The sequence below is a fragment of the Sminthopsis crassicaudata genome, chromosome 6, assembly GCF_048593235.1.
Source record: "Sminthopsis crassicaudata isolate SCR6 chromosome 6, ASM4859323v1, whole genome shotgun sequence".
Taxonomy (NCBI): Eukaryota; Metazoa; Chordata; class Mammalia; order Dasyuromorphia; family Dasyuridae; genus Sminthopsis; species Sminthopsis crassicaudata.
The window spans coordinates 29,748,567-29,776,256 of record NC_133622.1 but is presented as its reverse complement, the minus strand read 5'-3'; the positions used below and the strand labels follow the sequence as shown (position 1 = coordinate 29,776,256).

The window sequence follows — 27,690 nt, the reverse complement described above, 5'->3', positions numbered from 1 at the left end:
TTTATCTAGCCAAAGAAATGAAAGCCTCTGGGACAAGAGTTCTTTATCTGAAATTCATGATCAATATCTCTCTCTTTCTTCTTACCATATATATAAAAAACATATGTGTATATATTTTATATACATGCATATACTATGCATGTAACCTTTTCAATTTTATGGGTTTTATTTGTAATTCTATGTAGTTTATGCATTTGAAAATATTATTCTGGGAAAGGCCTTCATCAGATTGGCACGGGAGTCCATAACAAAAAATAAAAACAGAAAACTAACCCTATTCTTGGATGAAAAAAATTCATTAAGTATATTAGTCATGTATGCAAATATGCAGACTGTCAACTAGAAATATAAAAATTCAGAGTGAGTTGAAAGAACTTTTTTCAGCTTAATAAGCTCTTTGGGATAGAAGCCCAGTAGTAACACTGCTGGGTCAAAGGGTATGCACAGTTTGACAGCCCTTTGGGCATAGTTCCACATAGCTGTCCAGCATGGCTGGAACATAAGAACTCACAAGTTTTAAAAACAAATGTTAAAACAATTTTACATGTAACCAGGAAAAGAAAATATTAAATTTTTTAAAAATGTGAATTGGTTTTAGGCCCAAAAAGAATTCCTGGAAGATTCCAGAAAGGATTTTAAAAATCAGAGATGAAAAACTGGGAAAAAAAATGAGTGATGCAAGAAAAGGAGGTTTCCTTAGCCAAAACAAACAGAGAATACTTAAGAAAGCTATAAGCACTTAATAAGCACTTAGCTATAAAAAATGATGAATAGGATGCTTTCAGGAAAATCTGGGAAAATCTAGCAGAACCAGAACATTGTCTAAAGAGGATTGGTTACTGTAGAGCGATCAACTATGAATGACTTATTTTTAGCAATACAATCTTATCCATCTCCAGAGAAAGAACTGAATGCAGATGAAGCACACTTTTTAAACTTTATTCTTCTTATTTTAATCTGCCATTTTTTTTTGATGGTGTTGCATGATGGCTGTTGTGGAAAGATTTTACATGACTGTAGATGTATAATGTATTTCAAATTGCTTACCTTCTCAAGGAGGAGCAAGGAGGAAAGGAGAATATTTGGAATTCACAATTTTTAAGAAAGGAAATATTTAAAAGATTTGATTACATATAAGTGAGAAAACTTAGCCTTGGCTGACTTGACCTCTCTCCTGTCTTTGGAAATATCTGCTCAGCAAGGCAAGTAATGGTGACTTGGGGACATTCTTCCAGTTTGGTGAACCCCTCTTTTATACTCTATGTGATTAGGAAGCCAGGTTAGTTCTCCAATCCCTTAAAGCCAATAAAATGTCAAGGATAGCTGCAATACCTTTAAGGAGAAATTAGCTTAACCTCAATGGAGCAGGGTCTTAGAAAAAAGTAATTCAGGTCCCTTAGTGGGAAACTCTGATGTGTGATATTAATGTTATCATATGAAAGCTTGTTGTAAAATGCTTTTCAGCTCAAGCTTTTGTTTTCATTGAACTAGAATAATATGCAATAGATCAAGACAGAATGTGTAAAAGTATTAGTTAAGAATCCATAAAATGGAGGCAGCTAGGTGGTGCAGTGGATAGAGCATCAGCCCTGAAGTCAGGAGGACCTGAATTCAAATGTGGCCTCAGACATTTAATACTTCTTAGCTGTGTGACCTTGGGCAAGTCACTTAACACCAATTGCCTCAGGGGGAAAATATTCTATAAAATGACCACTTTTCATAATACTGTTGGCCTTACTACTTTATTGATGATCTATGGATAACATCTCATAAAAAATGCTGCTTACCACATACAGTGTTGGCAGTTTGAGAATCATGCTGGGCAGAAGAGTTGCATAATTGTTTTCTTGAAATGAGATTCAAGGGTTACAACTTTTGAGTTTTTAAAAAAAATTATTTTAACACAGCAAATATGAATAAATCTTAGAGTATAAATCTCCCTAAAGCAAAGAAAAATGCAAACAATTAGAATAGATTTACTTCAATTTACCCTTTGTTAAAAGGAATAGTGTTTTAACAGAGCAGGTTCATTGTATTTAATCTGAGTTTTGTTGTCTTTCTACATAATTGTAGTGAGTGTATATATTCTTTCAGACTAGATTTATTTACTCTTTCACTTTATGTACACTTTGAATTCTTCCTATTTGTCATTTCTTAAAATATAAAATTTTGTTATATTCACTCATTACAGTTTGTTCAACCAGTGCTAATTGCTGGACATAAAGGTGTCTTCCTTGCAATAGTGTGATTGTTAATTATTTATTACAAACTCTATACATGTATAATTTAGTTTTTGAGATCTTCCAGTCATTTGCTGTTGGGTAAAATGGAAGACCAATGAATGAATCATTCCTTGACTGAAAAAGGCCAGAAAGCAGTGACCAAGAAAATGTCAAATAGTTAGTAGGGAACTCTTTATTCCTATGGTTCCCACTTCAAGAGAAGAGTACAAGCTAATGTAGGTAGTAGGGGTTTTGCTGCTCCATGAAAGAGGAAGCTTCTTTGCACTGTTGTTACTTTGGTCATGTTTCTTGTGTAGCCAAGGCTTAAGAGAGTTTGGAGAGTCTAGTAAGTGTTAGGAAAATTAAAGATTCTAAAAGTTTCTGTGACTAATAGCTAAGCTGACATTACACTTATATGATAAACATTAGACACTTCGATTTTCTGCTCTTCCCAACTAAATGACTTCATCGTTTGATTTGTAATACCTGAAAAATCACTGTGAATATTCCAAAACTGTGGTGGGCCCACTTTCACACTTGTGTTCCACTTGCACTAATGCTCTTAGTTGACTCATCACAGATTTACTCAAAACACTCTGGTAATAGGGAGCAAAGTAGCAAAAAGTAATCTACCCCTGTTATTTCTTACCTCTTTCCCTCATGTATTAAACTCCTAAATTATTAAATCCGTGGTGAGATAAGATTTTATGTATCTAATGCATTGGCTATATAAGTCATAAGAAAATAATCTAAAGGAAATGCAAAATAATTTTGCAGCTATCTATGCTGATGTTTCATCTTTTTTTTCTCACTTCTTACTATCTGGTTCTGTTTTTCATAATTTAAAAAAACTGTACTTTCAACTTTTCCAATGATTAAATACTTTAATTGAATACCCAACTGAATATATTTTAAATCGCCATACATACATACATATATACATGACATTGTTACATTCTAAATATTTTCTAATTGAGAAAGAACTGATGAAGTCTGAATACAGATTATAGCACACTATTTGAATGTGGGATTTTTTGTATTTTTTCCTTTTGGATTACATCTTGATTGACAACATGACTAATATAAAAACAAGTTTTACATGATTGCACATATATCAATTACTGACTGTTTTGGGAGGAAGGGGAAGAAGAGAAAATCTCAAAAAAAAAAAAGTTAAAAATTGAAAATTTGTCTTTACAACTAGCTCTATGACTCTGGGCAAATTATTTAACCCCAACTGCCTTACCAAAAGAAAAAAGGCTTTATAAGCAATGAGGGGGAGAAAAAAAAAGGTTTCCTAACAAAAAAATATTTCCTGATTTACTTATTTCATCAGAATTCTTTTTTTTTCCCCCAAGGCAACTGGGATTCAGTGACTTGCTCAGTCACACTGCTAGTAAGTATCTAACACTGAATTTGAACCCAGGTCCTCCTGACTTTGGCCAGTGCTACATACTGCACTATCAAACTGCCCAATCAGAATTCTTTAAAACTCTCCCCACATACAACTTTACCAGTCTCTTCCCATAACTTAATAATAATGTAAAATTATCTTTCACAGTATAATACTCACATTGATGTAAAATCACATTCAAACAAACTTTCCCCAAATGATTTCAGTGCTGCTGAAGGACAACCATCTCAGGGTAAGGCAACATCATGATCATGACTTATAGTGAATATTTGCTTTAGAGCCTGTTGTCACAATATGGTAATACATAAGCAACATTTGGATGAAAGCCCCTAGTAGATTTTTAATTACGCTCTTAATATCACATTATTACCAAGATGTTTAATGTTTTATTTCAATAAGCTAAACTTCCAGGTGAAGATGAGGAAAAACTCATTCACAAAAAAGTCCACCTCACTATTTGAAGAATGTGAAATAAAGTTGGGGCCTATTTCCATCAGATGTAATTGTTTCTGGTGTTAAGGATGCCTGACAGTGTGGAACCAAAAGAACGTTAAGATGTCTTATCATTTACAGATTCATATGGTTCTTGTCTTCCTTTTTGCCACTAGATTTTTCAGGAAAAATTCACCTAATGAAGGAAAATAACATTCATATTAATATTAAAACAAAAGCCAATCCTATTTGAAAAATATTTTTTTTGAAGTACCCAAAATTTTATTATTTAATTGTAATGGTTCCCAATTCTCAAGATAATTCTATCTTGAGAAATTTTCCACACTGGTACTTTTATCTTCTTTCAAATCCCAAAGCCACTGTTTTCTCACCTGATAATTTTCCCATCGCTATCTTTCTTTCTCTGGCTCACCTTTCTGCCCCTATAATTCATACCAGCTCCCAATCCTTTTCTTAGTACACCCCCTTTTAATATTCCTTGTATATATAAGATATATCCCTATTCTGTAAATTTGCAGTCATTTTTAATTAGCTTCATATACGTTGTCTAACAAAGTATTTCTCACTGACAAATTCATTTTTGAAAATAAAATATATTACATTATTAACCAAGGTATAATGTTTTATAAAAAATTTTTGAGGCTGAATAGACACGATTGGTTAAAATCCTACTAACATTAAGTGTTAGATAAACCTTCTTTATGATAAATCTGTGTTTGTTATTGTTGTACAGCTGTTCAGTAGTGACTGATTCTGTGACAACACCAGGCCTTTCTGACTTGAAGAGTTCACCATCATATCTTTTGAGTATTTCAATACAATGCATATGGTTTTCTTGGCAAATACACTGCAGTAGTTTGCCATTTCCTTCTCTGATGGATCACCTTTTGTCAGAACTCTCCATTATGGCCTGCCTTTCTTGAATGATCCTGTATGGCAAAGCTCATAGTTTGAGTGAGCTATGCAAGACTCCCTGCCATGGCAAGGATCAAACCAAACAAGGAGGGGTTAAATCTGTATAGGAAAACTGACCCATTTTTAAATGGCATTATTCTCCTTAGAAATTCAGATTCAAGCTACTGCCCAAAGTCAGAACTGAATTTCAAAGAGAGAAGCTTTAAGCAATTCCAATAGACTTGCAGTAGGGTAGACTATGCAATTCACACCCAGAGAGAAACTATGGAGACTGGATATGGATCAAAGCATAGCATTTTCACCTATTTTTGTTTGGTTTTTCTTTCTTTTGGTTTGATTTTTCTTGCACAACATAACAAATATGGAAATATGTTTAAAAGGATATATATTTAACATATCAGATTGACTGCTGTCTTGAGAAGGGCGGAGGTAACAGGGTGGGAGAAAAATTTGGAACCCAAAGTCTTAAAAAACGACTGTTGAAAACTATCTTTGCATGTATTTGGAAAAAGAAAATATTACTGAGAAAAAATTTAAGAAAAAAGGAGAGACGAGCTTTAAAGTTCTTGGCCTCTGGCGAAGGGGGGAAAGAAATGAGAAAGATACAATAATGCTATTTTTTAATAGCTGGAATTGATCTGATTGTGAGAACTTAAGAGATGCTGCTAGCATCATTTTCAAATCTGAACTCTGAAAGAAAATTGTTTTTCCAAAAATATTTCACCTGGGCTATAAAAGAAACAAAATACTTAAGAGAAGAAAAAAAATTCTTGGTATAATGAGCAAACTATATTTAAGAAATAATTCCCTTAAATCTAGCATTTATCAATTAAAAAAAATTCATATAATGCCCTAAAAAACAAAAATTTATTACATAAAAATAGCCACAAGTGTAATTTGTTGCAGAACTTTAGTTTGGGATTTTGTCTTACATGTAAAGTTATAACCTAAACAAAAACAAAACCTTACCTGCTTTATATGAGGAACGTACTAATGGTCCGCTGGCAGTATAGTAAAATCCAAGTTCCTTTCCTATTTTTTCCCAGTACTTGAACTTTTCAGGGGTAACATATTCTTCTACCTGTATTTAAGAAAGTATTTAAGATCAATTAATAGTGGTTCCTCAGAATCATAACACAGGAAAATAATGCCCTTGATGTCTCTTTTTTTTTTTTTTTAAATCAGAATGAGACTACTCTTGACTATTCACTTGATGTCCTAGAAGACTGAATTTCTGAGCTAGCCAGACTTTGTGAATCAGTCAGTCTAAGCTCTCCAAACTTCAGAGATGAGGATCTAAGGCCAAAAGAATTTAAGTGACATGATATATACAGTAGGATTCCACAAACATGCAGAAGTTTGGTCAAATGAATGCTATAAATAATAGATAAAATTAAACATTTATTATTAAAAAAAGAAAGAAAAAATTTAAATGAGAAGTTGAGAAACCCATGGTTTCTTACATTCTCATCTACTGCTTTCTCTATATATTATATACTGCCCTCTATATTCTGGATTTTCCCTCTTTATTAGCTTGCTATCTATTTTATCTTTTAGTGATTTCATGCGCTCACCTTAACATAATTTTATAAATTCAGAGCCAAAGCTAACTGTCAAAGAGCTATTTAATAGCCTAGAAAAAAATTACAAAATTCATCTGAGCAAGGGAAAAAAGGCCTGACTGGGGCCCCTCTTAAAAGAGATTCTGAGTAGGCAATATCAACTAGGGAGTTATTGTTTCAGCTGAGTCTCACTCTGTGACCCCATTTGGGGTTTTCTTGACAGAAATACAGGAGAGGTTTGTCATTTCCTTCTCCAGCTCACTTTACAGATGAGGCAAGCAGGAGGAAGTGACCTGCCCAGGGTCACACAGTTGGTCATTATTTGAGGTCAGCTTTGAACTCAGATCTGAAAAACCAGAAAGCAGTCAGCTAGGAGGTGTTGATCTAAATCTGATTTCTAGCTGATTGCTTTCTGGTTTTTCAGGAAGTTTTCTTCAAGTAGTTTCCCCTTATCCTTATATTCAGAGTCTTTGGACTTCACATACTATGTTTCTGAGCTCAGTTGTTTCTAGTTTTAATTTTGCTTTTTAAATAATATTAGCTAGTTTTAACAATTGCTGCTTTGTTAGTACAGTCTGAGATCTGGTACTTAGGCCCTAAAAGGTAGCTAAAGAGGTGGCACTGCAGTAGGTAGAGTGCCAGGCCTGGAGTCAGGAAGATATGAGGGGCTCTTCCCACTCCCTTTGCATCTGCACATTCTAATATCACCAACCTTGGTATGTGTCAACAGGTTATTGCGATGGAGAATAAAAGGGACACGGGGGCCCCCAAACTCCCCCAGCCTATCACCCACGGCACTGGAAGTCTAGCACCAAGACACTGTACCTTGAGGTGACGCTTGGTTGGCTGCATGTATTGTCCGAGGGTCAGACAGTCCACCTCTGCCTCACGCAGTGCTGTAGATAGAAGCACAGATGGCTTTAGCAGACGTTATCACATTACACATCCAGGGCTAGAGCTTCCTCCCGATCCAGAACAAGGTGGAAAAGAACTTGAAACAATCTCTAACTGGTGATCGGGGCAGACCTAAGGCCGCATCCCACGGCCAATCACGTCATGACAGGTTTTGACTCTATGAGATGTTCACATTTGAGGGGGACACGGTATGACTTATGACAGCTACCTGTATGAACTACTCTGAAGAGAATTCTACTTTATAAAGGGTTAAGACTGGTAAATTACTCAATTAAGTTTCAAAATAAGTGACCAGACAAATGCTGTCAAGTAGAAAATGGGAAAAACAAATCAAATTATAGTTTTACAAATTACAAACCCCAAAATTAACACAAAATGTGGACTTTAACACCAGAATTCAATAAAACCCAAAGCTCTGGAGACTATGATGTTAAATTAGTGAGGACTAATGTTATGTCCTAATTCAATTCAAGGATATGGAAAAAACTAACATAAAAACATTCAGGGCTCAATGACCAACTTTCAAAGTTAAATCTGTTTTTGCTTTTTATTATTCATTGTGACCACTTTCTACACAGAGGAGTTATATTTATACCATAGAAACATAAGAGGCAGCATGAGTATCAAAGGACCTTCAATGTGGACTCCTCTCAATTTAATAAGCAAGGTTTCCCAGGTTTTTTTTCTACTAATTTACCTTTCATTGTAGAATGCACTTGTTCATCAGTCTCTCCCAAGCCCAACATTATGGATGTTTTGGAAATGATGTCAGGCTGAACCTTCTTGGCATGTTTCAGTACTTCTAGAGATTGGTTAAAATTTGCTCGAGGATCACGTACTTTCCTTTAAAAAGAACGGTTATCAATGAATCAATTAAAAAGAAGTTCAAGACGAGGAAAGACCAGAAAACTGTACATTCTCTATGTTAGGTAATTCAGTAGGAGCCCTTCTGCATAAATGGTTTACTGTTTTACAAGAAGAGAACGTGTTATTGGTAGCCCCTGATCCCGCTTGTGGTAAAGGAGGAAAGACTGGGCAAAGCATGGCGTCCAAGGAATGCGCTTCCCCCATCATACCCATGTTGGTACTAAAGTATCAGCCAGTAGAAGCTATAAAGGATAGAGAATCAGAGTGTCTGTGTGGGGGAGTTTGGAGAATATAAGGGAGGCCTCGTAATTGAACAAAGAAAAAAATTAAGCTGAATCTATGATTCTGAGGTCTGAGAAACTTTTATGCTCATTCTCTCTATAAAGAACAAGCTGCCCTCTGCTGGTGGAAAAATCCAAAATTTTCCAGGCTATTCAAGAGAAAAAAGTAGAGTATTCTGGAATTTTCAATGAAAAGAATAATGCTACTTAAGTAGAACTAGGCAACTGGCACCAACTGGTGGTGGGTCTAAGACAAGGGAAAACTGTTATTGGCTATATGCCAGGTGTAAATGGCAAGAAAATGAAAAAATTCTAAGTAGGCTCTATAACAGAAAGTTGCTAATATAGAAAACTGTAGTATTTTCATATTAAATTTTGTTGATTTATATAATATAAAACCAATTAGCAGGAGAGAAAGAAAAATTTAGTGACTTTAAAACCACAACAAATACTGAAAAAGACAAATTATTTCTGAAAAGACTTCTCTTCTGAATTTAAATTAATTCCCCCATATGTTTGTGATTGAGTTAAAATGCTGATAATTGCTTGCAATGGCTGCTCCTTTCAAGTTTTACTCCACTGGGGAATAACAGGAACAATTCCACAAAATCACTTGCAAAATGCTTTTCCAGAACCCAAGGAAATGAAAGTGTTTCAAAATTAATTCTGACTCAAGGTTAAAAGAATGTTTTAAACATCTAACATAGGTTTAAATATGGAATGTTAAAGGTCCAGCAATTGTTTCTAATATTGAATAAAAAGGAAAAAAGGGGCTATTGCTTTTTCTAAGACAAAGTTCAAATATATTTAAGGAAAAAAAGGCTTTTTTTAGGTATCTGAGTTTTCTTTCCTTTTAAAATTCATTTAAATTCATTTTATTTATTTTTAATATACTTTGCTTTATAAATCACATTGGGAGAGAAAAATCAGAACAAAAAAAACAGAAAAAAAAGTGAACATAGTATGTATTGATTTATATTCAGTCTCCCTAGTTCTTTTTCTGGATGCAGATATTTTCTGTCCAAAGTCTATTGGGATTGTCTTGGATCACTGAACCACTGAGAAGAACCAAGTCATACACATTCTTGCTATTATTGTGTACAATGTATTCCTGGTTCTGCTTGTTAGCTTAGCTAAGTCGTGTAAATCTTTATTTTTTTTTTTTTTTAAGCAATGGAAATCCTTTACATAAATCTTTCCAAGCCTTTCTAAGATCAGCTTGTTCACCACAAAAAGAGCTGCTACAAACATTGCTTGCACACATGGATCCTTTTCCCTTCTTTATGATTTCTTTGGGATACAGACCCAATATAGCAATGGCACTGCTGAGTCAAAGAGTGTGCAGTTTTATAATCCTTTGGGTATGGTTCCAGATTGGTCTCCAGAATGGTTGGATCAGTTCACAACTTCACCAACAATGTATTAGTGTCTTAGTTTTCCCACATCCCCTCCAGCATTCTTCATCATCTTTTTCTGTCATCTTAGCCAATCTGAGAGGTGTGTAGTTATTTTAATTTGCATTTCTCTAATCAATAGTGACTTATTTTTTCATATGACTCTAGATGGCTTTAATTTCATTATCTGAAAATTGTTCCAATAGAAAGGAAAAGTTCTAATGGGTTCCTTTGCATCATTAAAGGGAAAGCCGCCTTGTTCCTTAACCTCCATCTTTGGAATTATGATTAATTGAAGGTCACTCACATAAAAGTGTACTGCTTTAAAAAATTTTTTTTGAAAAATAACACAATGATCTTAGAAAGGAACAGTCTGGGTCTCTAAAGTCAGCATGCCCAGCTTTGAGTGCATTCTCTAACTGGGGCAGATTCTGGGCAAGTGACCAAAGGAGCTCCCAATGCTGATAAACATCACAGGTCCATCCCAAATATAAAAGATTATGTATTGGGGGGAGGGAGGGAAGAGCGAAACAGAGACAGAGAGTGTGTGTGTGTATGTGTCTCTCTCTCTCTCTCTCTCTGTGTTGTGTAATCACCTCTGTAATTCTGGAACAGTTTCCACATTATGGGCATACACATCTAATCCTGACTGTGCAACTATCTCGACAGATTTAAGGTCTCCTCGGAAATCAGGGGTCAGGCATTCCACTAATATATTTGAATTCCTAGAGAAAAATAAATAGGAAAAATAAGAATGATGAACAGTGAATTGTTAATAAAATCATTACTCATACCTATTATTTCTAGAACTTACTCGATGGAATTTTTAGTAATCTTTACATCTTTAGCATTTATTTTAAAAATTTATAATAACTTTTATTTTTCAAAATACATACAAAAGATAGTTTTCAACATCCATCCTTGCAAAACCTTGTGTTCTAAATTTTTGTCTCTTCTTCCCTTCTTTCCTTCCCTAGAGAGTAAGCAATCCAATATAGATTAAACATTTCCAATTCTTCTAAACACATTTCCACATTTATCATGCTGTGCAAGAAAAAAGTTGCAGGTCAGTCTTTGCTCTCACAAATGTTGCAGACTCAGAATGAGATAAATTGGAGAGAGGCTAGACAACGAGCAATGGCCTCTCAGTCTCCTTGTATCATCCTCTCACAAGAGGAGATCCATTCTGGGTTGGATCTCCAGCAGCCACTGTAAGGTGGCTCCCATGTATTCCAACAGCTCCCAGTAGCATAACAGACTGATTCATTAAAAGAGGAAAATATATACTCACACACACAATCACCCCTGTTATCTTTGTGTGTTGATCATATAATTCCCCCCATCTTTTCTCTTATTTTACCTTTCCCTTCCCAAAGTGTATTATTTCTTTCTCTCTCTCCCTTTCCTTTCACATTTCAATTTCTGTTATGAAAACATAACAGAATCAACCTTTCCAATTAAGACTCCTCCTAGGGCTACGATGTGACTGACTCCAACAGATAAAGGTAGGAATAAAACAGTCATCAGAAAAATTCTGAATTCCGCAATCTGCTGGCTCTCCATTTCTTTTTTCCTTTTTTTAAATAACCCTAACCATACTCAATCCAATAAAACACAGACCCAAAGATGTTCTAGGGCAATAGACCAAGTTCTAGGCCTGGAGTCAAGACTTCTCTTCCTCAAATCTGGCTTCAGACACTTACTAGTTGTGTGTTGACTTCACCCTGTCTGCCTCAGTTTCCTCGAAGGAAATGGCAAATACCTCCAGTATCTTTGCCAAGAAACCCCCAGATGGGGTCCTGTAGAGTTGGGCACAACTGAAGAACAACAAAAATAGATATTCTGAGACCCATCTGATCTGATCCTAAACTTCAGGAGAAATATCAAATCATCTCTTCTGTGTCCCCTCATTTTATCCATTTCTTTTTTTTTCTAAATGTTTGTCAGGCCTTTTTGTCCAAACATTCCTGCTCCTCAGATTCCCTCCATGCATCATGTATGAACGTAATGTACCTTTTCTCCTGCCTAAATACACTATATCTTCTTAACTCCCAGTTCTTAACCAGGCAGAGAGGGGAGACTTGGGAATGACAAAATAATGAATGGTAATCAAAATGACCTATAACATTAGCAAAAACTGCAAACAAGTATGTACTCTTCAACTGGTATAGACACATACAGACTGTTACTTTGCTATATGCATGATGAAAATGAGGGATTCAGAGACCTAGAAAGAAGCATCTGAAATGGTACAGAGATGAATGTGCACAATGGCCCCAAAAATACTAAAGGAAATGACACTAAAAGGCAACATGACTCATATCAATGCAGTGACTGATCTTGCCTGCCGAATAGTCATGATGGAACACATCTCCTCTCAGAACTCTCAGGTGGTGGACTATGGGTAAGGAATAAGACATACACTGTCAATGGGAAGGAAGGTTCTCTCGGGGATGGGAAGTGGGATTGGGAAGGGACAGCAATATTAAAGTCCCCTAAAAGCATGAAGAAATCTTTTTTTAAACAGAAAAAGAAAAAAAAAATTATCCAGAGGATAAGATTTAGATTCTGGATACATGTCTACCCTTTTTACATCATGGATGCCAATTCTCATATCTCCTACAAAATATCCCTTGGCATTTCTGCAAGAAAAGTTTGGATGCTATGAGACCTTAACATGATTCTCTTTCAGGAATATAGAGTGGGAGCAAAATGAAGTCAGTAAGCTTGCACATCAATGGGATTTAGTATAGTTTGAAAAATGTAGTTATTAACTTTACATTGGAACCATTTATCACCCCGAGAACAATTTACTCAAAATGTTAGTATATTGATATGTTTCAGTTGCCTAATGGTAGTCACAGGTGTGCATTTGGTGTGACATCAAATTTTTAGATTTAGATTTTATTTTTTTTTGCAATTGTGAAATTAAAAGGGAAAACACTCACCTTTCCTTTAAATGTGAAACTGTCTTTGCAAAGTGTTCAGCACCCCCATCAGGCAGATCTAGAAAGAAAAGAATCCATTAGTCAAGAAGCTGTGTCATGTCACAGCATGCAGAGAACTTCCATTATGGAAGAGACTATTGAAAAATCATTAGCATGCAAATAAGATTAGAAGGGAAGTAACAAATTGGGAAAATATTTTTACAGTTAAAGATTCTGATAAAGGTCTCATTTCCAAAATATATAGAGAATTGATCCTGATTTATAAGAAATCAAACCATTCTCCAATTGATAAAAATGGTCAAAGGATATGAACAGACAATTCTCAGATAATGAAATTGAAACTATATCCACTCATATGAAAGAGTGTTCCAAATCACTACTGATCAGAGAAATGCAGATTAAGACAACTCTGAGATATCACCACACACCTGTCAGATTGGCTAAGATGACAGGAACAAATAACGATGAATGTGGGAGGGGATGTGGGAAAACTGGGACACTGATACATTGTTGGTGGAGTTGTGAAATAATCCGGCCATTCTGGAGAGCAATTTGGAACTATGCCCAACAAGTTATCAAACTGTGCATACCCTTTGATCCAGCTATTGGGCTTATATCCGAAAGAAATACTAAAGAGGGGAAAGGGACCTGTGTGTGCCAAAATGTTTGTGGCAGCTCTTTTTGTTGTAGCTAGAAACTGGAAGATGAATGGATGTCCATCCATTGGAGAATGGTTGGGTAAATTATGGTATATGAAGGCTATGGAATATTATTGCTCTGTAAGAAATGACCAGCAGGAGGAATACAGAGAGGCTTGGAGAGACTTGCATGGACTGATGCTGAGTGAAATGAGCAGAACCAGAAGATCACTATACACTTCAACAACAATACTGTATGAGGATGTATTCTGATGGAAGGGGATATCTTCAACATAAGGAAGATCCAACTCACTTCCAGCTGATCAATGATGGATAGAAGCTACACGCAGAGAAGGAACACTGGGAAGTGAATGTAAATTGTTAGCACTACTGTCTATCTACCCAGGTTACTTATACCTTCAGAATCCAATACTTAACTTGCAACAAGAAAATTGGATTTACACACATACATTATATCTAGGTTATACTGTAACACATGTAAAATGTATGGGATTGCCTGTCATCTAGGGGAGGGAGTAGAGGGAGGGAGGGGGAAATCTGGAAAAATGAATACAAGGGATAATGTTATAAAAAAAATTACTCATGCATATATACTATTAAAAAAATTTATAATTATAAAATTAATTAAAAAAAAAAGAAAAATCATTAGCACATACACATATCACACACACACACACACACACACACACACACACACACACACACACACACACACACACACACACACACAGATTTGGGTTAAAGGAATGGCTGTTATCTGATCATGGAGAAATTCATCAACTTCTCTAAGCTCCAGTCTTTAAAATGGAAAAAAAAAAAATTTCTTAAACTAGCCATATTCTTAATATAACTTATAAAGAAGAACATAAAGGACTTTAGAGGCTATGCTTGTACGCCCAAGAGCTGAAAGGACCCTAAAAACAACTGAATGCAACTCTCACTTTACAGATAAGGAAACTGATATAGACTTTCATGTGCCCAGGGTCAACCAACCAACTAATCAATCAATGAACATATATTTATCAAGAATTGGTTATGTGCCTAAGTATTGGAGACACAAGTACAAAAGGAAACAATCCCTATGTGGAAGGAGCTAATAGGGAAGACAAAAAGTATATATATATATATATATATATATATATATATATATATATATATATATATATATATATATATATATATATATATATATATATATATATTTATTTTTTTTTAACAAGACAAAGGTAATAATACAAATTTATCAGCAGTAGTTAAACATAAGAGAACTTGAGAATGTCACTAGTGGCTGAATCCAGAAAACAGTGCTTAACCTGTGTGTGAAAGGGAGAGAGAGACAGCAGGTAGGGAAGGCTCTACTCCAGACAAGAGGTATGGCCAGAAAAAGGAAGGGAGATGGATGTGTTCATTACGGAACAGGAAGAAATCCAGTTTGCCTGGACTGAACATTGTAGGAAAGAAAGCAACATTTGGTGAAGTTGCAAAGAGAGGTGTACGGCTTGAAAAGCTATACTGAGTAGTTCCTATCATATCTTAGAGTAAGAGGGAGCTGCTAGGATTAACAGGAGTGGAAGAATCACATGGTGAATTCTGTGCTTCAGGAAAATGACCATCAGATAGACTAGAATGGAGAGACTAGAGCCAGGGGAAGCCAGGAGGCTATTGCAATAATCAGGTGAGATTAGTACTTCCTGTCTGTGTGACCTTAGGCAAGTCACTTAACCCCAATGGCCTCAGAGGGAAAAAAAAAAATCTAGGGGAACAATTATTTAGGTCTGAGACAAGATAGCAGCTGTGCTGAGGAGAGACCCACACAGTGATATGAAGGGAGAAACAGCATGGCTCGGCAAGGGATTGGTTATGTGAGATAAGGAAGGGCAAGGAGCTGAGCCTACTGCCGCGGTAACAAACCTGATTGATGAATTCCTTCTCTACAGAAACCCATTAAAAAATAACCCTAGGTAATTTTCTTTTTTGGGGGGCAGAGAGAGTAAGACAGAGATAGCACGCGCGCGCGCACACACATGATGAAAAAAGAAAAAAAACTACTGAAAATACAACCAGCTAAAGGAAATGTAATCACACATTGTAAAGGAGTTGGTCTGCAAAAAACGGGCTACCTCTCTTCCAGAAACTGGGAGAAAGATGTCAATGGATTTTGAGATAAATTTAAAAATGGAAGAAGAGTTCCATCAGATGGTAATATAAGTCCCTCCTTCCCTGTAGTCCCTAATCTTAAAGAGTTTATAATGTATTTGGGGAAAGCAGACATAAGTATGTTTAAAATTAAACAATTACATGTCTTAGTTAATAATTCAATACAACGGGGAAGCACTACAAAACTGCATAACCTTGCAAAATAAGTGGTTATTATTATGACTAACCATCTCTATCCACAGATGTCAGCACAACATAATCGAGTCCCCACTCTGCAATTGCTTTGGCTGTATTATAGGGCTCATTAGAATCCAATGGAGGTGGTTTTCTTGCAGTCTTAACAGAACAAAATCTGCAACCTCTTGTACAAGTGTCCCCCATCAACTGTAATGAAAATGTTATAATTATCAAATTAATTCAACATCAAACTCACAAATATTTACTGAGAGATTCTTTTTGTATAAGGTACAGTAGGACAAAGACAGATACAGTCCCTATCCCTATGGATTTTAAAATCTACTTAGGGAAACTTAAAAATAAATATGCTAAAAGACAAACAATAAAAAGCTTAGTAATTCAAGACAACAACCTAAGTCATAAAGTAGTATAACTGCAAAATGATAAGGCTAAACAGTAAGTGCTATGTAAATTTTATAAGAAGAGGGATCACACCCTGGACTGGAATATAGATACTATTATCAACATTTTTCTTCAAATTCACCAAAATTAAAATTAAAAACCTAAACAATGGCTACATTACTTTAATCTGTATGGCTCTGCAGGGGTCACAAAATATGGGTTTTCTTTCTTAAGCAGAAGATTTCTGGAGAACAATTCCAGGCTCACCATGATTGTGGCTGTAGCAGTGGCAAACTCTCCCCCTCCCCAACACTCCCCGATATTGGGGCATCGTGCCTCTTCACATACCTATAATCAGAACATGACAGATAGTAAACAATAACTTGAAATTGTTTATCAAAGAAATGTCTAGTGATTATGAATTTCAATGTGACAGCAATAATTTTTAACAACCATCATTTCCCCAGGAACAGAACAATCACTTCAGGCTCAAGTTCCATTTTATCCCCAAAACTGTGAAGCAATTAAAACTTTAAATATTTTCTTAATGTTGAGTAGATAACTATGCAGGATTTATGGTAAAACACAAGAATTGCACAGGTTGAGAATGTGTACAAATTGAATCAATAAAAGGAAAACCCACATCAATGAAATCAAGGATCCAATGAAGAATAGATCCTTTGGGACTCAGTTTTGAAGGGAAAAGTATTAAATTCATTTCCATTCTGTACAGTGAAACAAAATTTAAATTTCTAAAACCAGGGAAAAGCACTTTGACAAAGTAGATAGAGCAGTGGCAGTAGCATCAAGAAAAAGCTTAGGGGAAGCATGCTAAATGAACCCCAAGGCAAGAAATTCATCAGAAGATATAGACAAGAGTTGTAATATGATCTGCGTGAAGGAAACCCCTATAACAATGAAATCACAGATCCATTAGTGTACTGGAATGTGAGAATAATGCTAAGAAAATTACCTTTTTTTTAGATGGGAAGCTAACAAGATATTACATACTTACTGTATGGAGATTTAAATTCCGCAAAGTGTTTTTCAGCTTGTTGTAATTTTTTCCAATAGGAATCTCTGTTTTTAGCCATGGTGGCAAACTTAGCCTAAATAAAGCCAAATAAAACTATTAGAAAATAAAACTCTCAACAAAAATTGCTATTAAATTATTTTATTTTGTATTTCTAAGGTAAGAAAAATTTTCCTTCACTCTAGATCTCTCCTAGTGGAAGTTGGCACTTTTATCACTTCGGAGTGATTTAGGTCACTTAATGAATTTGTAATAAAAAGGGAAGGTCCCAGTCTAGACCTAATAAAACATTCAATACTCAAAACTATAATGAAAGACAAATTATTATGCCAATGTAAAGGACATTCAGATTGCTAGAAATTACAACCTACCTCTCTCCTTTCTGACGTTTCAAATTTCCTTTATATTCAGCCCAGGTCTTCTTGTCTGAAAGGTCACCAGATATGAAATCCTGAAGATCTGGTCCATTCTGTAGGAGCTCTTTCTTTTTGTCTGGCAAAGAACTTAATGTTTTGTACCGGCTGTACAAATAGTTTCCAAGTACCTAGGGAATTAACCAGTTAATTGTGTTATTTTTTTTATGCAAAGCAGCTCATTAAATTTATCTAATAGGAAATTATCTCAGCAATAAATTATATCTACTACCCAGAATAGAAACTATTTAGAAAAAAAAAAAGCTGTCTCTACTCTAGTAGTTCACAATCTAAGCCACAAAAACACACACTGCCAATAAATACTAAGTAAAACAGGCAAAATGTATATGCCTGGATATATGTATATATATACACACACACACACACACACACACACACACACATACACATCACCTGGATATCACTTATGTAAAATACTTATCAACTGGATTCTAAGCTCAATTAAAGCTTATTTTGCTATTGAATTATGTATTTATTAAAGCAAGTTCTACTTTCTTAGAAACATCCTGTTAGCTTCATTGAAGTTCTCTGTTAATGTAGATATTTGAAAGTAAAAAAATTGTCATTAAAAACAAATTTCCACATTCAGAATTTTTCTTTTTAAGTCTCATTTAGCTACATTTGTGAGTCTCTATATCTGAAGTTAATACTTCATTATGTAAGAGAAATGAATAAACTACTGCAAAAACAAAGTTTCACAATTGGAAAGAGCTCACTGGCCATCTTGACCAACACATTCTTGAAAAAGAAATTCCTTCTTTTAGATAAATACTATTTTGATTCTGGGATATATGTGAAATTGCTTCAAAAGTGATTAATTACTAGCGATACATCTAAATAAGGTATTTTTCTTCACTTATGTTTAATAGCAAGAGTTTGTATTTTATAAAATTAGAAGCCTGAAGAAGCTGCTACACACATAAGAACATTATTCTTGCAAATTAACACATTATTACTATCTACCACGAGCCTATATTTTGAACAAAGTATTCACCAATATATATATACACATATGCAATACACATAACCACGTATACATTTACATGTATCCATATAAATACCCGTTTATTCACATTTTATGTACAATATACGTATTTATGCACACATATTTATATATGTACGTACCTGTATTTATGTATTTGCACTTAAATTTGCATATGCACACACACATATCTATGTATACATGCTTATGCATATATTTATGTATACACGTACCTATGGACTTATTTGCATATTCATGTATACATGTAATGTGCGTGTTTGTATACATGTACACACATGTGTGTATATATACACTTAAAAGTAAAACATCGTGCTCGTTATTTTCTCTCTCTCTCTGTAACATAGTTATCGGTACTTTGCTTCCTCAGCAGGGTAAGCTGCATCCCTGAGCCAGCCCTCCCCACAAGTGACATTCACGTTTCTGTGGGTCAGAGGGCCGGCTCCTGGCCGAGATCTGGCCAATGCTGACAGCGGAACGAGGGGCCTCCCTAGGCCCCTAGATGAGACCCCAAGAGGCCGCTTTTCCTCCTGCCCACGTCTATCCCCGAGGCTCCCGCACGTCTCTAACAAGGGCCCTGTCACGAACGCGACTCGGGGCTGGGTCGGGAGGATAGAACCTCTCAGGGAACGGGGAGATGTGGGGAAAACCAAGCAGGGCCTGCTCCAGACCGGACCTGCCCTCCCTGGCGGCCTCTCCGGGGTCCTTCACTCACCCGGGACCCAAGTACGCCGGAGACGCCGCCGCAGCGGAGAGACATCCCGGGACAGGAGGCTCAGAGCCCCGGCTGGCCGGGCCCAGGCTCCACCAAGTTTGTCAAGCGGAGCGGGAAGTGACGCGCGTCGGAAGTATCCTCAATCACTTACCAGGAAGGCTGAAGTGCCGGTTGTCTCAGGATAAATGCGTCATTGAGGGGCGGGGAGACGTGAAAAACAGAAGAGCTCGCGATAGGAGAGGCCCTCCGGGATTGGCTCCTATAATCCCGCTGTGTCGAGCTGATATGACGCAAGACGTAGCTAGTACGCGTAGATACAAAAACGTGATGACGGAAGACGTTCTCTCTTTAGCCATTTCACCTCCAGGTGAGTCGCTCTCCGTTTTATGTGACTTTTCTGCATCCGAGTCCATCGCTTCTGGGAAGCCAAATTTTGGGGACCGGTGGCCCTACACGCATCCCCTGGCTCTTCCCCCGTGCAGTAACCATTGTGTGGGTCTTCCCACCCTCTACTAGGCCCTCTAAACAGCCTTCTTGTCCGCCGCCTGGGAGCCGGCATTAACTTCCGGTCCGGGCTCGGGCTCGGCGGGGAAGAGCCGGGAGGAGTGGCGGCCCACCGTGGGGCCCGGAGGAAAGGTCTCGTGCCGCCCGACGTCCTTCCTCCCCCCCGGGCGAACCTGACTCTCGGCTCTGCGCGGCTCCGGCAACGCTGATTTCCATTTTTGTTTTTCAGAATGAAGACCATCCTCAGTAACCAGACGGTCGACATCCCGGAGAATGGTAGTGCTCTTTATTCCTACTCTCTTGTTTTAATAATAAGTTCCAAATAAACATGGAAACGTGAGCGCGCGGTACCCCCCTAAAGTTATAAAGGCCTGCTTTTCACACGCATGCGCTGCTTGTAGGCGTCCTGCCACGGGTGTCAGGCCCGCTCCCTCCGGTGCTGGGCCCGCAGCCGAGCGCTGCGCTCCAGGGGCTCTCCCGCCCCCTTAGGTGCAGGGAAGCCCCCTGCGGGTGTGTCGCCTCCGTCCTGGGCTCTCACCCTGAAATTGTCTCTGTCTCCTAGTTGACGTGTCTCTGAAAGGTCGCACAGTAATCGTGAAGGGCCCCCGAGGCGTCCTCCGCAGAGACTTCAACCACATCAACGTGGAGCTCAGTCTCCTCGGGAAGAAGAAGAAAAGGGTAACGCGGCTATTCCTGCCAGTGGGGCCGCCTCCCCGTGCGGGGGGGGGGGGGGGCGCTCTCGGGGTGGGAGCCGGTGGGTGTAAGTGGCGGCTCTGTTCCTCAGGCTGCAGTTTGGAACTGCAATGTAAACTCCCCTTTCTAGCCCGTCTCAGGCTCTTTCATTGGGTACTTGGACAACTGGCTAAGCTCCGCTGTAATTTACATCCTCCTCCCTGCAAAAACTAATTCTGGGCATCCTGGTTTAAGGTTTCAGTTCTGTCACTCAGCTGTTTCTTAATGCAGCAGTCAGTTAACTATGTCTCTGCCCCTTTATTTTCTTTATTTTGGGGCCAGTTTCCATAATCTCATCACCGCCCAGATTAACCTTAATCCAGAGCAGTGTGTCCTTAAATGCTTAGTATTACTTGTCCTTATTTGAAGTTCTAGTGAGGGAAACAATTTCCGTGAGAGCTGAAACCATTTTATTTTTCCTTGTATGCGCCTTTTAATAAAGTTCCCAATAAAGGGCAGATAAGTGTGAATGAAATCACTTAAAAGCTACAGAAATTGATTATTCTGCATTTCCTCTATAACTCCATTAAAGTAATCAAGTTGTGGGAGGCTGTTGTTTGAGCATCCATGAGCTTAAGTGTTGAATGTCATGTTTTGTGTTGCTTCGAACATGCTTGTTACTCCCTCATGTGTAGTCATTAACCCCTATCTTTGTTCTCGCTAGTGATGGTTTCTATAAAGTTTAGACCACTTGAGATCCCAGTCCCATTTTCTCTTAGTGTCCTGCTCACTCTGGTTGTATGTGTGTAGACTGATTAATACTTGCCATTCATTGGGTGGAGAGCTTTTTAACTACAGTACCTCAGAGAGACTTAGTTGTAGAGGGATTGGGAACAGAAAAAAATGGAGAGTTTTCCATGTCTGTTGAATTACAAAAACTAGATCAATTAATCTCTGGAAATGGTCTTCTGAAATGACTTTCTGTTTCAGCTCCGAGTGGACAAATGGTGGGGAAATCGCAAAGAACTTGCCACCGTGCGCACAATCTGTAGCCATGTACAAAATATGATCAAAGGCGTCACCCTGGTAAGGAGGATAAATAACCTCACCGAGTGGTGGGGTGTGCACGTCTGTATTGGGGGAAAGTTTGGTACATAAAGGCTTATCCAAGTTTGGAACTCCAGGGGTTTGAGCAGGTTTATTTAGGAAGAATTTCTGAAGGAATGGGGGTTAAAAATGGAGGCTCTCAATGATTATTTCTCCATCACTTTCATATCCATTCTTTTCTTTCTCCTCATAACCCTCCTGCTTCAAATCCTTATGAGTTCTCTTCTGGGTTGTTGAAGTTGCTTTCTGACATCCCCCTGCCTCTGTCTACCTTCTACTACAGCTGCCAAAGTAATTTCCACGTTTCTGTGGTGGCGTTTAGTGAAAATAAATTTGAAAAGTGCTTAATTGTTTTGCAAAATTCTGCTATTCTAAATTTGTTGATTTTAATGCAGGGTTTTCGTTACAAGATGAGGTCTGTGTATGCTCACTTCCCCATAAATGTTGTTATTCAAGAGAATGGCTCACTTGTTGAAATCAGAAATTTCTTGGGCGAGAAATACATCCGAAGAGTACGCATGAGACCAGGTATGTCCTGTGAGCTAGATTTTCAGAAATGTTAGAGCACAAGAACACAAGATTTATGTCTTGTCATTGCATCACGGGCAATTGAGGCTAGTGAAGTTCGTATAAGCTTGCTGCTGTTGTACCAACTTTTGTTAATGGAGGATCGTCTATATTGGGATTTTGCATTCTGTGTTATAAAAAGTACATGCAAACAATTAGCTTCAAAAATAAAATTCTCTCTCAAAACCTATAAATGTTTATTACTCCCACTATGGTTCTAAGAATATTTCCTTTGAGAATTTTTCCTTATGTACAATGCTGTGAACAGCTTGAGGTTTGAAGGTTATAAGGTTATTGGGTGCAGTTAGTCATATGTTATTTATCCAGTACTAATTCTGCAGAGGTTAGGAGTAACATCTGTTTATTAAGCGGTATTCATCTTTTATGCAAGCTCTTCCTATGTCAGTCTATTCTCAATGTCTTCCACACATGGACTGAGTAATTGAATGATTGGGGCAATTGGTCCATGGCACTTTGCTTTTGGGAGTTTCAGCTTCCCAATTATAACGGGATGAACTGAATGACCTCTGGGCTGTAATTTTTTTTTTTTAAATTTAGGCATTTGAATAATAAACAAGACTTTAAAGTGTAGTATTTTTTTGTTGTGTTGTTGGATTATTTCTTTGTTACAATAGCCTAGATATAAAAAACTTAACATTTTGGAGAGAGGAATGCATTTATAATAAATGGAGTTGAATCTGAGTCATATATTAGGACGATTACTATGTTCCTTTTTTTGTGTGCAGAGCTTTATGCCTGTCCTCAAAGAAAAAGATCATAGAGGTCATTACATCCAATTCCTCATTTTACAGATGAGAAGACTACTGGATAGATTAAAAGAAGTGCTCAGGATTATGTACTATATAATCATTGAGATGGGATTTCAATTGAAATTTTTTTACTTTATATTCAGTTTTCTTTATTTAATCTCTATTTTCCTGTCTCTAAGTTGAAAAATAATGCTATTACCCTATAGTGTTATTATGAAGAAAGCTCATGTATTCAAACACCAGGGTGTCAGCTGCTTTTGTAGTTGTAATTTCCCTATGACTTGGTAGATAGTCTTTAACTGTTTTCTGAAACTGAATATTCTCAACTTCCAGCTTCGTGTATCTTCTTTGCAATTTATAATCTAGTATAACTTCAAAATCCCTCCTGTTAATCCAAGCTAGGCATTAAATGTAGAAACTAGTGAACTATATTTGTTGTACTTAAGGATTGTATAAACCTATTTTTTCCTTTTTTTTTCTCCATATTAGGTGTTGCTTGTGCTGTTTCCCAAGCCCAAAAAGATGAGTTAATTCTTGAAGGAAATGATATTGAACTTGTGTCAAACTCAGGTTAGTATATTTTTGGTTTTAAATATATTTTGATCTGTGTCATATAGGTTAATGTATTAAACATAGTACATCATTAATATTCCAAAAAAATGCAGGAATGAACTTAATTTTAGGTCTAACAAAATTATAGTGGGCCTTAGAAGAGCAACTGGTTCTGGGTTTTATTTGATAATTTCTGTGTTTCATCCCCTAGAAATTTTAATTATTAGCTCATGTGAAAAAGGAGTGGTGGGTTTTTTTTTTTTTTTTTTTTTTTTTGTTTTGTTTTAGTCTAGGTTGAGGGTTCAGCAAAAAGAATATTGCAATGTTAATTTGGCTAATAATCTTGAATTCTGCTTTTTCTCTTGTGTTCTTTTAGCTGCCCTGATCCAGCAAGCCACCACAGTCAAAAACAAGGATATCAGAAAATTTTTGGATGGTATCTATGTTTCTGAGAAAGGCACAGTGCAACAAGCTGATGAATGAATAAGTTGGGAAAGGTAAAGCAGAGCATGGGTTTTATGACTTGAATACATTTGAGCTTAGTGATTTTAGACAGTAGATAGCAATGTTTTCCAAACTTCTGAAGATGGGTCAACAGATTTTTATTCAATTTTTTTTAAAGTTAATGAGCTGAGCTGCACTTTCTCTAATACAAATCATTAATTACTGTTTCTAAATGGTTAAGATGGCTAAGGAGATAACATAGAAAGTCTATTGAAAACTTGGAAGCACTGCATAAATACTATATTTTCCCATGGCTGTATATTCTGTTACATAGACAAGATTGGGACATTCTTTGTCATGGGTTTCCAGGTTCCTTTCATTGATCTGCAAATGTTTCCCATGTGTATTGGCTTGTGTCAGCTATATAAGAATTTTTCTTTCTGCAGATGCCAAAGGCCACGTCCTGAGGAGTCAACACTTATTCAGATGTCAAAATAAAAATACTTTTTGTCATTTGGGGGCTTTTCTCTTTTTTTTTTCCCCTTAATCTGTGGCTAATAGATAAGGTTTTATATTGAAATTTATTTAATTGGGCCATTGATATAAAGAATTAGGCAAGTGAGCCTAGGTTCTTGAAGACCAACCCAGATGATCTTGAAATGTGGAAATTCCTACTTAAGCCAGCATCTTTGTTCCTGATTGGAATAAGTAGTGTTCTTAGAACAAAGAGAATGAAAATAGTGTGTGAGAATGCTGCAGTGTGAGGTAGAGGGGAGGAATGGCCGGAGGTGAGGGAACAAGAGGCTTCCAGATCAATCCTCTGAGTCAGGGTCTTGTAGCTCTGCAAATAGATCTTTGAGATGAGGCCTCCAAGGAGGAGGCAGCGCTGACTCCAGTGTCACATCCTTCCATCCTGCTTCCTTCACCCTTTCATTGGCTCTAGCCCCACCTAGGTGCCTCAATTCCGCAGAGATGGGACCTCCCAATTCCAGCTGTGAGTCCTGTCTACACTTCTGTAATTCTTCCCTTTTTCACTTAAAACCCTTCCAGCCCAACCCATACCCGGGTCCTCCCTTATTCAAGTCCCTCCATACATCTTGAAGACATTAAGATTCTAAAGGGGCATTTGCTTTTTTCCTCTTCCCTATGAGAACTTGTTACTTTGTCAATACCTTCCCAATTCCAAGGGTCTGCATTCAGTCTGACTGAGATGTGAGAGGGGGAAATGTCCTTGGTCATCATGGATAAATCCATACTCATGGGAAGGTGGTCCTCAAGTAATCAACATTGCATACAACGGATTCATTCCTTTACCCATTTCTAGTGATCAGTAAAGTTCTTAGTGTAGTTAAGTATCATCTTCTGTAGGAAGGATGAATTGGTAAATCTGGTCCTTGCAAAGATATGTAAAATAATAAGTTGTCCCAAAAATCCTAGTGAAATTTTGAGCTTCGATGACTTCTGAAGTATAAAGGCTAAAAATTTAAAAACATTTGAAAATTATTTACATTTCTTTTACCCTTATTTGGTTTTATGAGCTTTGATGTTTAGTTATAAGATGAGCACCCTGTTTTATGTTACACAGTAGTTTTGGATGATACCTTCCAACTATTGTTTAGTAGAGAAAGAAGGTCCTCCTCCTTGGCTACCTTGTTCATGGCCATTAGTCTTTCTTGTGGGGTCATATCAAGACTCATGCAGCAAAACTTTATTCTTTGGATAATCATAAACCTAAGATTCCTTCAATCCTTTCAATCACTGAACAAGTTAGGAAAGTTTTTCCAAGTTTGAAAGTTATCTAGAACAACATATAGCATAAAGTGATAGTTATGTTGTAAAACAATATTTAAATTTTTTTTTGTAACATTTATACTTTTGAAGTAATTAAAGCTTAAAGCTACACTACAACTCTTGGGATGCTTCATATAATAAAAGCTTGACTAAAATCTTAGTGTATATTTTGGATTGGGTCTAAAAGCACAAATGAATATAATAAAACAAGACTATTGTGTGTTTAAATCAAATTCTGCAAATAATTTTGTAGGCAAGGAAGGCCAAGTTAAACAATTGGAAACAGGATGATTGCATTAACATTGACTTTAGAGAGGATACCTGTTTTCTCAAAACTACTGTGGTTTTTTTCTCTAGATGATAGGCAATTTTTCCTACAAAACAGGGATCTGACTTTAATAGTAATTCGCAGTTATATAGTGCAGAAAGCTTATAAAACTTCACGATTGTATGAGGCAAATAGAAGCCAATTTTATAGAAAAGGAGACTTAAGTTGAATGACTTCAGTCTCACACAGCTAGTCTGAGTGAGTCAGGATTTAAGGCTAGGGGTTCATTTTTAACACCCACATGTGTTAGGCTGCAAGGCCTAGGAAGCTGTCTGGGAAGGGAGGATCATTCTCTACTGACATATGAAACATTTAATACAGGCAATACTTCAAATACTATGTGGATCCCATGATTCTATCCCATGTCTTTGAATGTGTCCTACCTCAGAAGGGGAAAAGAAGATTTTAGGGGTTTAGAGAGTGATTGAGTCAAATCTGATCACGGGACTGGATAGTAGTACACAATTTATTTAGAATAAATTACACCAAAATTAAGCACATTTTATTAACAACAATGCACATGACTTTCCCTCCCCTCCCCCCCAGAACCTTTTTTAAATGTTAGGAATGTACTGTAGTACTTATATATAACACCTATTGGTGCAAAATCATTATAAGGTCAGTACTTTAGTGCACAAAATGTAAACACAAGTAATTTGACTTCCTCAAAAGGATGCATGATTATAGCAAATAGGCGTACAAAAATAACGGCACAAAGACCATTTTTCTCATCTGCAATGGCCTGAATTCCCCTTTCAGCTCTTATGGTCCTCTCCATTTACTCTTCCTTTTTAGATGCAGCATGGTGGCTGTTCCACATCTTAAAACTAATGGTTTTATAAGCAATTGATATATTTTGACGGTAATATTGATCATGACTTAAGTAGAAAGTTTTAAATCAAAAATTTGCAAAATGGTGACTGAAATTGGTGAGAATAAATAGCTGAATAAATACTGGTACCAGACAAATAGAAAACAGGAAAAGATGGTCTTTTTTTTTTCCATCCTTAATAACATAATAAACTTTAAAATGAAAATTTTGAGAAACCATATGTTCAAGATAGTTGTCACATCATGAACTTAATGTATATTAGAAATTGCAAAATCTTTAAAACTGAAAATAATTTTGAATCTTTCTATTACTTAAACTTGAATACCTGTTTCTGGAGGGCAGGAGCTGTCTCACTTGGTATTTATATCCCTCACCTCTAGGATGATACCTAGGATGGTGACACAGAATAGACCTTTAGAAAATGATGAATGACTTTTCCTTTTTCTACACCTGTCACAGTAATGACATCATTTGACAGCTTGTGATTATTTACAGAAAATATACTTGTGCTCTAGATAGGGTTGTGTCTCAGTGACATCAACCACCAATTCAAAAGTGAAAACTACCTCAAAATT

At 36.7% G+C, this 27,690-nt stretch overlaps 2 protein-coding genes across 2 annotated transcripts; one reads left to right on the top strand and one right to left on the bottom strand.

The window, feature by feature from the left end:
• Positions 1-3,086: 3,086 nt before the first annotated feature.
• On the bottom strand, positions 3,087-19,709 carry LIAS (lipoic acid synthetase). The gene is made up of 11 exons (XM_074276687.1): positions 19,549-19,709; positions 17,771-17,943; positions 17,382-17,475; positions 16,634-16,714; positions 16,015-16,171; positions 12,972-13,029; positions 10,620-10,748; positions 8,179-8,324; positions 7,392-7,462; positions 5,974-6,085; positions 3,087-4,264 (listed from the first exon to the last, which is right to left on the bottom strand). The coding sequence occupies exons 1-11, from the start codon at positions 19,591-19,593 to the stop codon at positions 4,212-4,214; spliced, it is 1,119 nt and encodes a 372-aa protein (XP_074132788.1). The 5' UTR covers positions 19,594-19,709; the 3' UTR covers positions 3,087-4,211.
• A 410-nt stretch (positions 19,710-20,119) lies between these two features.
• On the top strand, positions 20,120-24,677 carry RPL9 (ribosomal protein L9). The gene is made up of 7 exons (XM_074276688.1): positions 20,120-20,328; positions 20,615-20,730; positions 21,715-21,810; positions 22,227-22,359; positions 23,658-23,738; positions 24,097-24,217; positions 24,611-24,677. The coding sequence occupies exons 1-6, from the start codon at positions 20,283-20,285 to the stop codon at positions 24,201-24,203; spliced, it is 579 nt and encodes a 192-aa protein (XP_074132789.1). The 5' UTR covers positions 20,120-20,282; the 3' UTR covers positions 24,204-24,217; positions 24,611-24,677.
• The last annotated feature ends 3,013 nt before the right edge of the window (positions 24,678-27,690 follow it).